Source organism: Dendrobium catenatum, unplaced genomic scaffold (assembly GCF_001605985.2).
Source record: "Dendrobium catenatum unplaced genomic scaffold, ASM160598v2 original_scaffold_117933, whole genome shotgun sequence".
Classification (NCBI taxonomy): domain Eukaryota; kingdom Viridiplantae; phylum Streptophyta; class Magnoliopsida; order Asparagales; family Orchidaceae; genus Dendrobium; species Dendrobium catenatum.
The window spans coordinates 243,530-259,087 of NW_021436368.1; the positions used below are offsets into that span (position 1 = coordinate 243,530).

Genomic DNA, 15,558 nt, shown 5'->3' on the forward strand with positions numbered 1-15,558 from the left:
ATCCAGATCATTCGTCAATTGAATAGCAACATGCCTGGGATCTAGTAAACCAACATGGAAAGAGCCGGAAAGCTTAAGATTGTAAAAAAAAATTTCGAATAATATCAATATTGGGCCTTTTAAGCACAAATTTCCCCACAAGGGTAAGAGCAAACGGTTTAGCCAGTTGAGCAACCACAGAATCCTCAATCAAAAGAGCAGGACATCCTTTGAAAGAGGATTGAACAAATTTCAGATTGGAAGCCGAAGAAACATCACCAGCAAGCGCCTCTTTAAAGGATCGGGGTTTCCCCTTTAAGACAGAAGCCATCGACGGGTTAGATGACGACGGAGTTGTCATCCCCCCAAGCTAAAAGAACAGAAGGCCAATCAGACCAGAAACCTCGCAACCACACACAAGAGGAGCACAGCACAAAAAAAAAACCACCGGAACAGAAGAAAGCCACGAAGAAAAAAACCATGAACGAAAATCAGAAAGCCAAGAAGGGAGCACGGAAGAATATCACCAGTAAATCTGAGAAGAAACCAGCGAGATCCCCGCGAGAAGCGCCACCAGAGGAGCTCGCAGAGCAAACCCTAGAATCGCCTAGAAATCGCCTCGAGAAGTTTCCAAAGAGCGCTAATTTGATAATTTTTGAACTCCCCTTCTTTCAAATAATGTTGGATCTTATCAATATCCCTGCGTCGTAAAGTACCAAACTGCAACAAATCAGTTAAAATTGAAATTAATTAATTCAAACCTATTTTCTTTACAAATATGCTTGTGTGTAATTTCATTAATCATGAATCAGACAGTCATATTCTCAAATAAAATATTTTTATCAACATTTATATGGAAAGAAAAAACTTTATTATATAATATATCTTGATGATATATTGGAACTTGATATGATAAAAAGAAATAAAAGTTAGTATGATTTATAGAGAAAAAATGTCCTGTGTTTTAATTTTATGCATTTGATTGAAAATTCGAAAAATATTCCTAATATATATGGAGTTTTTACCTATATACATAACATTTAAAACTATATTATTTACTCATCTAACACCTAAACTTTACTATTTACTCTTCTACCATCTAAAACCCCTCACCCTCATCAAAAATAACACTCCGTCAAATCCAAACGCCAAAAGTTCGTTGTCCGAAACTTCTTCTTCGCTAACATCGCCTCTTCCTCACTCGGTCAGTTGTTTTGTTCGTCTAGGTATGTTTTCTCCATTTTCTAATATTGTTTTCCTGTTCGTCAACCTCATGTAGCTCGGATTTGCCTTCAGCATCCCCTCCTCGATAGATCACATAGGTTTGCTGTTCTTCCCCAAGTTTTCTATCTAGATTTGTTGTTCTTCTTCTATTTGATGTTCAATATCTCATTTTCATGTGCCATAACCATTTGAACGCCCATACCCTACTTTTTGGAGAAGGAAATCATCGAAGACCGAGAGCTCTGGATCGGCATCTTCTTATTCTGAGCAATTCTCTGAAGACCATGTTCTTTTTAGGTGTATCATAAGTAAATAACATAATTTTAAATGTTATGTACGTAAAAATCATATATATATAGATATGGAAAAGGTTGGTGCAATTTGAATGGCTGATAATATCATAATAGAGAGGCCATCTAATCACAATTAACTCTATGTTATCGGGGGCCCACCAGCCCTACAACGGTTCAACCAAATTGCGCTTTCTGAAACTTGCACCAAATAAACAGTAATATCATACTGGAGAAAAATATTAAAAATTAATTGGGTCTTTTTTTAATTAGATAAACTATATTTTTTTTTTTACCATCTCCGTTACTTATTTATTTTAAAATATATATTTAAACTGAACAAATTTTGATCATCATATTCAATGACGCAGCTCAGATGCCTGTATCAAATTTAGTTTCCCTCAAAAAGAATTAAGGCTTCATTTAGGACGGTTTTCTTATTACCTCTAGAAGCAATTTTTTAGTTAAAAATTTTTCTTTCTTACTAAAAAGCCGCTTCAGGAAGCAGCAAAAAAACTATCTCAAACAAAACCTAAGTCTTCATTTGAGATTATTTTCTTCCTGCTTATGAAAATAGCCTTTTAATGTAAACAATTTAATTTATTTATTAAAAAAATGCTTTAAAAAATAATGCCTAAACCTCATGAGTTGAGTGGTCATTGAAGAAGGTTCAAACCTCATGAATAATGTTCAAATGAGATTTGAGCTTTATTTGTGAAGACTTTTCTTCATGTTTCTCTTATAGTAATTTTTTTAATACAAAATTTTTAATTTTTATACTATAAAACTGTTATAAGCAGCAGTAGAAAATCCATCCAAAAGAAAACCTTAAAGGATTAAACTATATTCGAATGAGGTTTATATCTCAATATGTTACTTTTATATCATTAATGGAGGCAAACAACCATTATCAACTTTCTTTCCTCTGAAAGCACCTTTATTGTTTCTTTTATATCTTCCTCCTTTAACATTAGCCCATCTACATAATTATGCTTATGTAGATAAGAATCTTCCCTTTGAAATAATGGACTGGAGACACCTCTTTACGCCATTAAGTGCCTCTGCCTCACTTCTTCTAAATAAATTCTCGTTTACTGCTTACATTTTTTGAAATGTTAGAAGCAAAAACAAATAAATACTAGCAGAAGAGTAATTATAGATCACAAAGATTCACATGAACACCCAAGTATGAGATTTATATAATATCTACTTCCTAAGATATATTCAGCTACTCAAATCCCATAAACCTACAACTGCTTCCATATAAATCCTGCATGTCTGATCAGTCTATTCAACATCTTTATTCTCGATTGGTTCAGTTGCTTGGAAATTTTCCTGCAACAAAACGCATTATAATCAGGGAAGCATAAGAAGAAAGTCAAAAAAGCATCACAAAGCGAAAAATTGCTAACTACTTTGGTGGAATTAGAGGGCATCATCTTATGGTTGTATGTGATGAGGAATTATGGTGAAAAAGGCTTATACTTTCAAGCTCAGAAAGTGAAGGAAAGTGCATTATTAAATCACCTTTTATGCAGAGGAGATTTTACTTTATTGAATTGAAGATTCACGGTAGAAGATCAGAGATTGATACTTAACATGATCACCTTAGTTCAGAGTGAATATGATTTCTGATTGCGAAGCATCAAGTTCTACAATGGGATCAAATCTCTGCATTCATTCCTATCAAGTCCCATAAGTGGTGTCAGCTCTAATTTACTTGTCTTTTTGGTGCAACGTTTAACAATATTACCTTCAATATATCATCTACCTTATAACTCCTGTTCCTTTCACATTAACTCCTTCCCCACCTAACGTTAATTTTGTATGTACAAAGCGCTAATCACAAAGCTAGTCTGACAGAGCCAGCATAACCGTTATAAGAATCAAGGAGCTTTAGATCAGGTGATAACACAGTTTGTGCGATAAGGTGTTCAACTACCACTAATGTTAGTGATTTCAAAAGAGAGAGAAAGATCCATGATGAGCAATGAAAGAGATATATTATCCTATTTAAATGATAACTAAAAAAATTAAAAAAAAAAATGATATCTTCTCATCTGATAGTAAATGCCTCCACCTTCGCTCAAGTTGTTGATAACTAAGTGGGAGATTCAATCCACACTATCACCACCACCAACAACAAAAAAGCCTTTATCTCACTGCATGAGGTTGATTACATGAATCATTTTTCTCAATTATATCCTGTTAAGAGTCAAATACTCATTTACATCTAATAAAAATGATCACTTTTAACACTTTCTAACTAAATATTTTAGGTCCACCTCTATTCGATCCACACCAAGACAACAATTTCAAGATAATATCTTTTGATGGATCGATATTGGCACAAAGATGCAATATTCAGAATTTAGTTGAGCATGAATTTTTTTTATATTTTAATTTACTTATTGGATGGTTCTCTTCAGCTCCAAATTGTTTCACATGTAAAAAGTAGGTATTAAATCATTCATAGGCATGTTGTCTGCATGAATCAATACATCAGCACAAAATGATTTTATTTGATATTTGCACATTGCCATCCTACATATTGAAACATACAAGCAAGCAATTTTTTAGCATTAATTTCTTTTTATTTAATATTAAAAAAATATAGAAATTCCATATTTGAATAATGCCCTAAAATTCTACAGCAACAAGCCTTTATCCCACTATATGAGGTCGGCTACATAGATCCTTTTTCTCATTGTGTCCTACTTTCCTAACCGGGTTATCAGAAGGCCGCCGTTTTATGTGACCAAACCATCTAAGATGACTCTCTCTAATCTTATCTTCCACTAGAGCTACTCAAACCTTTCCGGTTTCCACGTATAAGCTCATTTCGCATCATGTCTTTAAGAGTAAAGCTACCCATCCACTTGAGCATCCTCATCTCTGCAACACTTAACTTAATATTATGCTTCTCTTTTAATGGCCAATATTCTACACCATAAAGCATTGCAGGTCTCACTACCATCTTATAGAATATTCCCTTAAGTTTGAGAGGGACTCTTCTATCACACAACAAGCCCGATGCATTCCTCCACTTCAACCATCCAACTTGAATTTACTAATAATATTCCCATCTATTTCACCATCACTTTGAACAATAGACCCAAGATATATAAAACATGTGCTCTTATTAATGACTTGATCGCCCAAAGTCACAATTCCCCCACTAGATCTATTATTACTAAAATTACACTCGATATATTCAGTTTTAGATCTACTCAAATGAAAGTCTTAAGACTCTAAGGTTGACCTCCATAATTCAAGTATACCTTCAACTCCCTCTCTAGTCTTATCAACAAGAAGAATATCATCAACAAAAAGCATACATAAGGGTACAACCTCTTGCAAATGTCTAGTGAGAACATCCATGATTAAAGCAAAAAGATATGGGCTTAAAGCTGATCCTTGATGTAATCCAACTGAAATAAGAAAATATTTGATCAAACCACATTGTGTTTGAAAACAAGTAATAGCTCCTGCATACATATCCTAAATGACTTGAATATAAGCATTATTAACATATTTCTTATGTAGAACTTTCCATAGCACTTATCTTAGAACTTTATCATATGCTTTCTCTAAATCAATAAAAATCATTTGTAAATCCTCCTTATTCTCTCTATAATTCTCCATCAAACCTCTAAATAAATGTATAGCTTTTATAGTAGACCTACTTGGCATGAATCCAAATTGATTTTGAGAAACATTAGTGTAACGTCGCAACCTATATTCCATAACTCTCTCCCATAGTTTTAAAGTATGACACATTAATTTAACTACTCTATGATTCGCAATATTTTGTGCATCACTAATTGCACATTGTCATCCTACATACAGAAATATATAAGCAAGCAATTTTTTTGCATTAATATAATTTTATTTGATATTTTAAAAAATAGAAATTCCATATTTGAATAATGCTCCGAAATTCTACAATAACAACAACAACAACAAGCCTTTATCCCATTATGTGGAGTCGGCTACATGAATCCTTTTGCTCCATTGTGTCCTGTTAAGGGTCAAATCTCATCTAAATCTAATAAAGAAAAGTTATTTCTAATATTTTTTAACCAAGTCATTTTAGGTCTACCTCTACCTTTCTTAACATAAGTTAAATCTAACACATCTAGTTTCATAACCGGGTCATTAAAAGGTCGCCGTTTTATGCGACCAAACCATCTAAGACGACTCTCTCTAATCTTATCTTCCACTGAAGCTACACCAACATTTTCACGTATATGCTCATTTTGTATCATGCCTTTAAGAGTAAAGCCACTCATCCACCTAAGAATCCTCATCTCTGCAACACTTAACTTAATATTATGCTTCTCTTTTAATATCCCACATTCTGTACCATAAAGCATTGTAGGTCTCACTACCATCTTATAGAATTTTCCCTTAAGTTTGAGAGGGACTTTTCTATCACATAATAAGCCCAATGCATTCCTCCACTTCAACCATCCAATTTGAATTCTCTACTAATAATCTCCCCATTTATGTCACCATCACTATGAACAATAGACTCAAGATATCTAAAATGTGTGCTTGTATTAATGACTTGATCACCCAAAGTCACAATCCCCCCACTAGATCTATTCCTACTAAAATTACACTCCATATATTCAGTTTTAGATCTACTCAAATAAAAGCCTTTAAACTCTAAGGTTGACATCCATAATTCAAATTTACCTCCATAATTCAAGTTTACCTTCAACTCCCTCTCTAGTCTTATCAACAAGAAGAATATCATCAGCAAAAAGCATACATAATGGTACAACCTCTTTCAAATGTCTAGTGAGAACATCCATGACTAAGCAAAAAGATGTGGGCTTAAGGCTGATCCTTGATGTTCCAACTGAAATAGGAAAATATTTGGTCTAACCATCTATGTTTGAACACAAGTAACAACTCGCGCATACATATCCTAAATGACTTGAACATAAGCATTATTAACATCTTTCTTACGTAGAACTCTCCATAACACTTCTCTTAGAACTTTATCATATGCTTTCTCTAAATCAATAAAATCCATATGTAGATCCTCCTAATTCTCTCTATACTTCTCCATCAAACCTCTCAATAAATGTATAGCTTCTATAGTAGACCCAACCTACTCAAGATTACTTCAATCCAAGTCTCCCGCTAAGGATTACATTGAATTAAAGTCATGAGAATCAAGTTTTGCTAACCCATCACACACATCTGTCAGACCACACCATCACACACATCTGTTAGACCATCTCAAGGATTACTAATCCAGTCAAGCTATAAAGCAACCAAATGCTAAATATATGGAGAGAGCATGGTCATACTATTTCATGATAATAATTAATAGATTAAAAGCTTAGCTAATAAATAAAGTAAATGATAGAAAAAAAAAAGTATTCCAATCTAGTTAAGAGATGTTGCATATGCGTGAAGATCTAAATCGATCAAAAGATGCTATCAAAGATAGCATGCGGACAAATGTGACCTCATAACATCTTTGAAATGTTAACAAATAAAAGATCACGATATCATCACCTGCTTTGGAGAAACATCTCTCGCCAATGTCTGACCCAGAGTCTCTTCAAGATCCAAAACTAGCATTGGGAGCCTGTCAAAATTCCACCCAACCACCCTGCACAAAGCCTTTGCAAGACCACGATGAGCAGCTCTCCGCCCTGTCTTCGACACGTTACTACAATGCTGAACAAGCCCAACACAATCACCGTACATTCTCCCTTTCTTCGCCCCACTACCCTCACACACCAAACACAAGAACTCACCTTTCTCATGATTTTCCTCGTAGTACCTCCTCAACTCGTTGTCCGTCGTAAAGATATCCAAGAAAAACTTGAAAGCCCTCTCCTCCACTTCTTCCTCCTCCTCAACATCCTCTTCCTCTAATTCGCCAACCGAATCACCTTCATCGGAATCATCATCACCATCCTTGTTAGAAAAGAATCTCCCACATGCAACCACGCCATTCTTCTGTGCGCGAGCAGCCAGATCCGATGCGAGATACTCGGCGGAGGGAGGGCGAGGGGCAAGCTTTGGCTGTGGCTCAGGCCAGCTTGTGTCTACAGCGTGATTCGGATCCGGAACATGATCACACGGCCATTCCTTCTCGGAGACAACCGCTTTCTTCTTTTGACGTTGGTTTTTTTTATCTTTTCTGAGCCTGCTAGAGAATCTGGGACGAAGATGAGTGAGAGTATGTTTATGGTTAATGTTCGAGTTTACGATGGATGATGGATGAGATCCCCGATGCCAGAGGCCATGAAGGTATAGAACCTCATCGCGCAACCAGTTTTCCCGGTAGAGATCGCCGTTGTAGTAGGCCATGGCGTAGGAATCAAGACGGGAAGAGTTGGGGCAGCCGGACCCTAAGCGGCTGTTCGTCTACCTGTATGATTTAGGGGCTGTTTGGTATCGGATTTACAGCGGGATTTAAGTGGGATTTACGCTAAATCCAGAAACGGTTTTTTTGCGCGCGTTAAATCCCGGCGATGGGTACATCCCGGATTTAAGGATTTACGGCTTAAATCCCGGATTTACTAAATCCCTCGGTTCGGCGGATTTATGGGATTTGGCCGAAGAAGCGCGCGAAAGGGAGAAAGTTACCTTCACAGCCAGCGAGCTCATTCACATCTACTTATATATTATTAATTCATAACATATTAAATTTTATTTTTAATAATAAATTTAATTTATATTTTATAATTATCTTATTCACATTTAAATTTCTAAACAGTCATAAATCTAATAATATATTACCAAACAGTCTATCAGAATTTAACAGAATTTAATATTTATCATACCAAACAGTTTTCAGGATTTAACACTCTTAGGATTTATTAACACCCTTAAGATTTACTAAATTCCATTAAAGTTAATCCCACTTGTTACCAAACAGCCCCTTAAGAAAGAAACAGAAAGAATATTAGTAAAAAATGTTAATTGAGATTTAGGTAATATTTAGAGCACTATAACCTTACAACTGATTAGCATGACAGCGGTTAAATTTTTGATAAATCAGTTGGCTATATTTTTTAAACTTTAAGATTTCTAAGATAGAATAAATATGCAAATCGATCAAATCAAAATAAATGATGGATTTTAATAAATCTTGAATTTAATCAATTACAAAGCTAAAATAAGATTTGTCAAAAACAATAAATTTAAAATATTCAAAAACAAAATTTATGTTAATTTTTATTCAATTTTATCACAACTATTATATTTCATACTCATACATGCTTATGCAGGTAGCTTCATAGATACTTATCTGGTTTTCACTTAGTGACTCGTCTAACTGAACGCATTTCTCAAAGAGGAACACTCGCCATAAGGAAAAAATGATTAGCCCACAAGCAGGTTAGCATTACTCGACAAAGTTGTGGTGTGAGGACTCGCCCAAGCGAGCTGAATGAGTAGTCATCAGCTTCACTAAGGCTTCATTTGAGACGATTTTTTTATTATTTTTTAAAACAGCTTTGTTTTTTAGTAAAAAAATTATAAATGTTGCATTAGAAAGCGGCTTTAAGAAGCAGCAAGAAAACCATCCCAAACGATGCCTAAGTCAATTAGCACGGTCAAGTATGTATGACAACCTATAATCAGGCACAAAAGTTCTTCGGAGAAGAAATTAAGGAACATAAATATGCAAAGCTTCTCATCCTAGAAACTCACTTATTGAGAGGAAAAGAAAAGGAAATGAGTAGAGATACATTGATAAAAATCAACCGTTACAAGCTTGGCAGCACAGATTCTACGTATGAAGTTTCCCTCGTTGACTGATTAGCATTTACAAAATTAAAAAACCATGCAGATAAGCATGGAACAGCCTAATATACCTTTTACAATGAACAAGGAGAAGTTTGAGATTCTATATTTTGTCCTCTTGTCATTTCGTGATCTGAGACATCAACTATTTTGGAGCTTGCAGATATCCATGGCTTATAAGCACCTTCATGGCACAAATTCTGCAAAGCAATTGCCATCATTAACAACCACCTAAAACACCTGATAAAGAAATGCTTGAAAATCAAACTAGATATTTGTATATGATCAATGAACACTCACTCAATATTTTTAAAAAAGATTAATAAATTCCAGCCTGAGTTGGTGCTCTTTGTTTATCACATAGCAAGTATAATCGATAGGAATTTCACATCATAAGCATGATGATAGAACTCTGACATACGGATAATGCTTATTTTTGAAATTTTTATGTAAGGAAATTTAAAATTTGATCGAATGAAATGAATAAGATTAGATATAAAAAATACCTTTAACCAGAAAAATAATCCACGCAGAAGGTTCAGCGCTTGCTGAGGATCAGAATGCTCCAATTTTTTTGCAAGATCTGCAAAGTCAAGCATAGTTATTTATTTTCTACTGACCAGAAGCTTGCATTCATCGCTTAAACATGGATTCATACAATGAGGTTTGGAGTTTTGATATTTGAGGCTTAATTTAAAGCATTGATTTGTTGACATCTTTTCTCCTTTGAACTAGAACAGAAATAGTAATCTCCTTCCATCCCTCTGTGTGTGTGCGTATATATTAATTCAATAATTACCACTACACCATCCAATATAACTCTTCCTAATCTGTCTACTTCATGAGTAACAACAACCTTCAAAACAGAATAATAAAGTTTAAATGTTCAATCAACTTTAACTGGTCCATCAATCCAAGTGGCCAATCAACAGTACTATACAAACATTTTATATAAAGCTTACGCATGCACTAAATAAATAATTTAGCATAAAGACTATCTGCAAACTTAAGCTTAATGACATCTGTACACTAAAAATGTATTGCATCAAAATGTTACCATTGAAGTTCTTAATTATTGTCACCTGGAAAATGATCAAGATATGAAAATCCCATTTGTCTTGTACTGAACGATTTACTCTGATTACGGAGATCCTTGTGCCGAAGTACTGGTTTGCGAAAGTTTGCGTGCTTCCAAAGCATTTCATGTTCTTGCTGGTCATAAGGCTTACTAAGAACAGCCATAAGCTTCAAATCAAACGGAGATACAATGTAGGAGTCAAGAGGTACCATGGACATCTCATCAGCTTCACAAATCTGAAATTTATGTTCGTAAAAAGAAAACATGTCAGTAGTTCTAAAATTAAAAAAAAAAAAATTTAAGGAAATTTTTATTTTTGAAAAAAATGCTATGCTAACAGGTTACATAAAGTGCTTGCAAACAAAGCATTTGAACTTACAACTACATCAGGAGTAAGATTACTTTCATACAACACCAGTTCCTGATTGTCATAACAAGTAGCACCTTCATTTGCTGGCCTTGGAGAGGGTTGGATGCTCTCAAAAGAAGGCAATGGCATAGTACCTTGATCATCTAAACAAGTTCCTTCAGCTGCCGCTGATGTTCCATTGCCCTCATAAATGACTGTAATTGAATTATATTCAAAAACCATTAAACCATCTTGGATTTTCAAGTAACTTAGAAATTCTTCATAACTGTCATCAGCCAGATTGTTTTCAACTAGGTTCTTGAAAGAGTCAGAAAAATCAACACTCATATTCCTGATGTTCTGGAATTCTTTGTTACTACCAACCACTAGTGTATTTTCAACTTCTTTGGACAGAAAGCCAGAGAAGTCAACAATCTCATTAGATTGTGCCTCTGTTTTCCTATAGATGCGCCTTCTTTTAGTTTCAATTTTTCCTTTTCTGACAAAGCTACAATGTCCTGAGCTTATGGCAGCATCTAATTGAAGGAAATCTGATAATCCATCATTGTTTTCATATTTCACAAATACAGGTAAACCATTATCACCATCCTCCATTTCTAGAATATATGATTTCCCATCCTTCCTCAAGTGTTCCAAAAACACTTTATACATTGGATCCACATTATCTACTGGAAAGTACATATCACTTGAACCATTTAAGAAGCTCCCATGGCCATTAGCTTTCAATTCCATCACCATTTTTAAGAGGTACAATATAATTAATGAAATTTAAAAGATGGAAGCTGACTCTGTCTGATTAACTCTTACAGACTAAGTATTTTCAACACTTTTTTTTCAGTGTCTTCTAAAGAAGGTGGTCATGTATCTCAATTAGAAATATATCATATCCAAGAAAAGCAACCATTGATTTGAGGCCAATGCCATAATCACCATTTGAAGCTCCCTGTTCAGCATTTCCTGGTATGAAAATTCACCAATTTCATGTCAATTCCAACACCAAGATAAATTAGATTACATAATTATATCTTCAGCAGATTGGATTTGAATTTACTTCAAGTTTGAAATTTTTTCTAGCCAACAGATTAACTAATTCATTGATCTGAACAATCAATGCAATCAAAGTAGAAAAAAAAATAATATGTTCAATGATCTTAAAAAGGAAAAAAATTCAAAAAGAGCCACGCAGCAAAGGTAACATAGCTAATTATATTATTCCAATTTAGATAAAATTATAAAAGCAAGTAAAATTTATGAGGGAATTTCTTGGCAATTTTCACTTTTGGGTATGAAAATCTACAATTAAATTCATTTAAAGATAGCGGTGTACAAGCTTCATGTAATATATTTCTTTTTGACACAAAAAAATAAAGCATTAATTATCTGATCAGGACCATTTCTTTCATACGTTATTATCCCTGCGGCTTTCAGCAGGCTAAGACATTGGTTACATTCATTATTTCCACCAAATCTTCATCCGACATTCAAGATAGAAAAATGCTGAGAAAAAAAAATCAAAATCATCGCTTATTTGTGATACCTAAACTTTTCCATTCGATCTCATTCATCGTCCAACTCGCCAATACTCAAAACCTACAGTTTATCTGGTAAGAAACAAGGAACAAAACAAGTTAATCAGCAAATTTTCCAAATAATCTCAAGAATATATAACGCATGGCATTAAAAAAGGCGGAAATTTGACACAGAACAACAGGAATTAGATCAACGAGAAAAAAAAAGGACTTTCTTCAAGCAATTCAAAGAACCAAACTTTAACCTAAAACACTATAGCAAATCACGAACTCAGTTGAGAATCTAGGAGGAGAGCGAGAAGATCTACGTCGCCGCATTCTTAACCCTAAAATCACGAAGTCACTTTCATCTGACCTCACCTTCGAAAGCTGCGAACAAAGGGTAGACCCCAGGTCTACAACCAGACAAAGCTTCGAGGACACAAAAAGTTTAGGGGCTGTTTGTCATTAATTTTGGCTTTTGTTTTTTTTATTATATAAAAAAAATTTGTTCTATTTTTTGCAAATTCTAATTTTATTTTAAAATATATTATTTTTCAGACTCACACTTTTGACTTTTTTGTTTTTTATTTTATTTTATTTAAAAAAAATATTTTATTTGAAGATCGTGAACAATTTTATTTAAAATTGTGAACTTGTTAGTTGATAGCGCAATTTGATCTTATAGTATTGCTACAATCAAGGCCTTTGATCACGTGTATCATATCATCATGATTGTAAAATTCGTTGTGACAAACAATCACACTGTAATCAAATTGGATGGTGGTTGGCTAACTCAATCAAGTGTGATTTGATTCAATTTATAGGCAATAGTCGATTTGGAAATTATAATAATAGTATAAATTTCAAATGACAAACACTTTTGAACCCTCGAAGCCTCTTTCAACATTATTGTCTATAGAGGTGAGTACATATCACTCACTTATAAGCTATGTTAGCATGTAATATATGATATGTCTGGTCTATTATTCTATAAGGAGCAGTGATTGAGTATATTGAGCTCATCACATTGGTCATGGAATATGTGACTTAGACATCTTATTCCACCAACTTGTAGCATTTGCTAACGCCTAGTGTGTCAGTCTAGAATCGTCAACCTAGGATATACAACCTAGATATAGGATTAGCATATACATAAGCCCTTCTTCGTATAGGATATACATATCTCGTCTTGCATAATAAAATTTGACCATATGAATTGACTAATATGTTTATCTAGACAGAACGTAAGTCCAAGATTCTATATTCTCTAACACATCGAGGGAGGGTTTAGATTCAACTAGAATGTACTAATTTATTACATAAGATTCTATTGATGAGTATGGAAAACTACTAAATGACTAAAAAGTTATCATTATCATTAGTTCTTGCAATTAGGGGGCTTAAACATTATTTTCATATACATTAAATAATCATAGTAGTTTACAATAAACTGTAAAGTCAATATTATGCAAGCCCAAAAGCGTTTAAGAGGGATGACAAGCGATATTTTAAGCTTAATGAGTACAAGCTCTACTACACATCAAGGCCTACCATAAAAAAGCTATGCTATTTTTGCTAGAGCTCCCCATCACAAACTAATAAGAACATCTCCCAACATAAGGTTGTTAAAAGTTGTAAATTGATCAAGCATACAAAATCAATCCCCATAATTGGGGTAACATTACAAGCCCGAATTGAATTATTAAATTAAATAACTTAGTAGAGTATGAGTGGGTATTAACTATATTGTGTTTTACAAATAAAGCAAAGAAAAATATTTGTTTTAATATATATCAAAAGTAAAAGTGATAGAAAAGTTCAATAAATTTTGTCTTCTTGTAAGATACATAATGGGTGCATGATATTTGCTTGGATAATATGTAATGACTAATTTTACAATCAATTGTATTTTTTATTTAATATATTTTTTAGAGTTATTAGGAGTTGAATTTGAAAAAAAATACTGAACTATTTTATCAAATTGGGAAAGAGTTGAGAGAAAGTTAAGTGTTCCTCAAAGCAAATTTTCTTGAAACTTTGTTTCAATGGAATCTTTCTCTTCTCAAAATATCTAAGATAATTCTTATATTTTATAATATATTATGTAGAAATTGTGTGTTATTCATGAAAATTAGAGTGAGAATATAAGAGGGGAGTAAAAATGAGAAATTTCATGATTAATTTTAAATATATGGAGATATAATTGATTGGAAAAGAAATAAATACAAAAACTCATTATTTAATTATAGAATAAATAAGTAGTTACACAACAAAATAGAATGTTATTATCTACAAAATATAGGATTGCTGTAGATGAAACGCTAATGTCCATGGATTACTAGATTACTACAGATGAAAAGTCGTCCGTCAAATAATGCATTGATTTCTATGAACGGACATGTGTCGGCCAATTATTGATCATGATTATTTTTAAATTTTAAGATATTTTTCTCGTTCACCAAAAAAATCTCGAAATACTTTGATGAGACTTGTGTTAAATACTTTATATGTTATAATAATTTAGTAATTAAATGTGCTGAACAAACAAACACCCATTCATAGCATTGTACATATTTATATCATCATCATTATCATCGTCTATTTGTTTATTTTTAATTAAATATATGTATGAAAAATAAAATCATTACATTTTGAGAGTAAAGTAAAAATATTTTAAATTGATAAAAAATTTTGAGTCTGCATTAATAATTATAATTTTATGAAAATTTAAAATTTTAATATACATTAATAAAATATATTGCTAGATGAACTCTGCACTTTTCAGCAACCAGTAACAGCTCAATTATTAATTTATCATTTTAAGTTCTAAAACTAGCATATCTATTCAAAAGATTTTTTGTTAATGTATAAATTATAAATTCATTGGGCATTACGAAGAATTCATTTCTTTTTCTTTTTTTTCGTTAGGTTTTTATTAAGCATGCTTTGTAATGACAACCAAATAGATTACGTACATATAGCCTTGACGGTCGGTTGATGCATAACATCTTTACGAAAGCTTACTTAGGATTAGCTTATCATGATTTGTTATATATTTATTATATGCATTCTAGAATGTTCTTTCTATCTTATAAATTTTACTATTACAGTAGGAAAAGACATTGATGAATATTAATCTCTTTTGGAGATTTAAGCTTGTATTTGTTCCTAGATGGGGAATTCCCTTCCATGAGATCAGATTCTTCATCATCACGAGTAGCTCTTGAACTTGGGCAACGACATTCAAACACAGGCGTGAGGGTTGAGGAAGAGAACGGTGCAGCGCCTTTCTTGTAAAAAATTATTCTGTACATATACTAGACGTTA

General features: G+C 33.2%; 2 protein-coding genes across 7 annotated transcripts; both read right to left on the bottom strand.

Annotated features, from left to right (window-relative positions):
- Positions 1 to 2,535: 2,535 nt before the first annotated feature.
- LOC110113982 lies at positions 2,536 to 8,131 on the bottom strand. 2 transcript variants are annotated; one of them, XM_020846720.2, is made up of 3 exons: positions 8,112 to 8,131; positions 7,029 to 7,893; positions 2,536 to 2,828 (listed from the first exon to the last, which is right to left on the bottom strand). In XM_020846720.2, exons 2-3 carry the CDS (start codon positions 7,830 to 7,832, stop codon positions 2,781 to 2,783), a joined length of 852 nt encoding a protein of 283 aa, XP_020702379.1. In that variant the 5' UTR covers positions 7,833 to 7,893; positions 8,112 to 8,131; the 3' UTR covers positions 2,536 to 2,780. The 2 variants fall into 2 exon arrangements, with proteins under 2 accessions (XP_020702379.1, XP_028547921.1); XM_028692088.1 differs by lacking the exon at positions 8,112 to 8,131 and having other exon boundaries at positions 7,029 to 8,019.
- Positions 8,132 to 9,194: 1,063 nt separating this feature from the next.
- Positions 9,195 to 12,693, bottom strand: LOC110113981. 5 transcript variants are annotated; one of them, XM_020846716.2, is made up of 6 exons: positions 12,610 to 12,693; positions 12,258 to 12,321; positions 10,730 to 11,677; positions 10,355 to 10,586; positions 9,779 to 9,855; positions 9,195 to 9,472 (listed from the first exon to the last, which is right to left on the bottom strand). In XM_020846716.2, the coding sequence occupies exons 3-6, from the start codon at positions 11,456 to 11,458 to the stop codon at positions 9,347 to 9,349; spliced, it is 1,164 nt and encodes a 387-aa protein (XP_020702375.1). In that variant the 5' UTR covers positions 11,459 to 11,677; positions 12,258 to 12,321; positions 12,610 to 12,693; the 3' UTR covers positions 9,195 to 9,346. The 5 variants fall into 5 exon arrangements, with proteins under 5 accessions (XP_020702375.1, XP_020702376.1, XP_020702377.1 ...); XM_020846717.2 differs by having other exon boundaries at positions 12,495 to 12,631; XM_020846718.2 differs by lacking the exon at positions 12,610 to 12,693 and adding an exon at positions 12,521 to 12,539.
- Between the last annotated feature and the right edge of the window lie 2,865 nt (positions 12,694 to 15,558).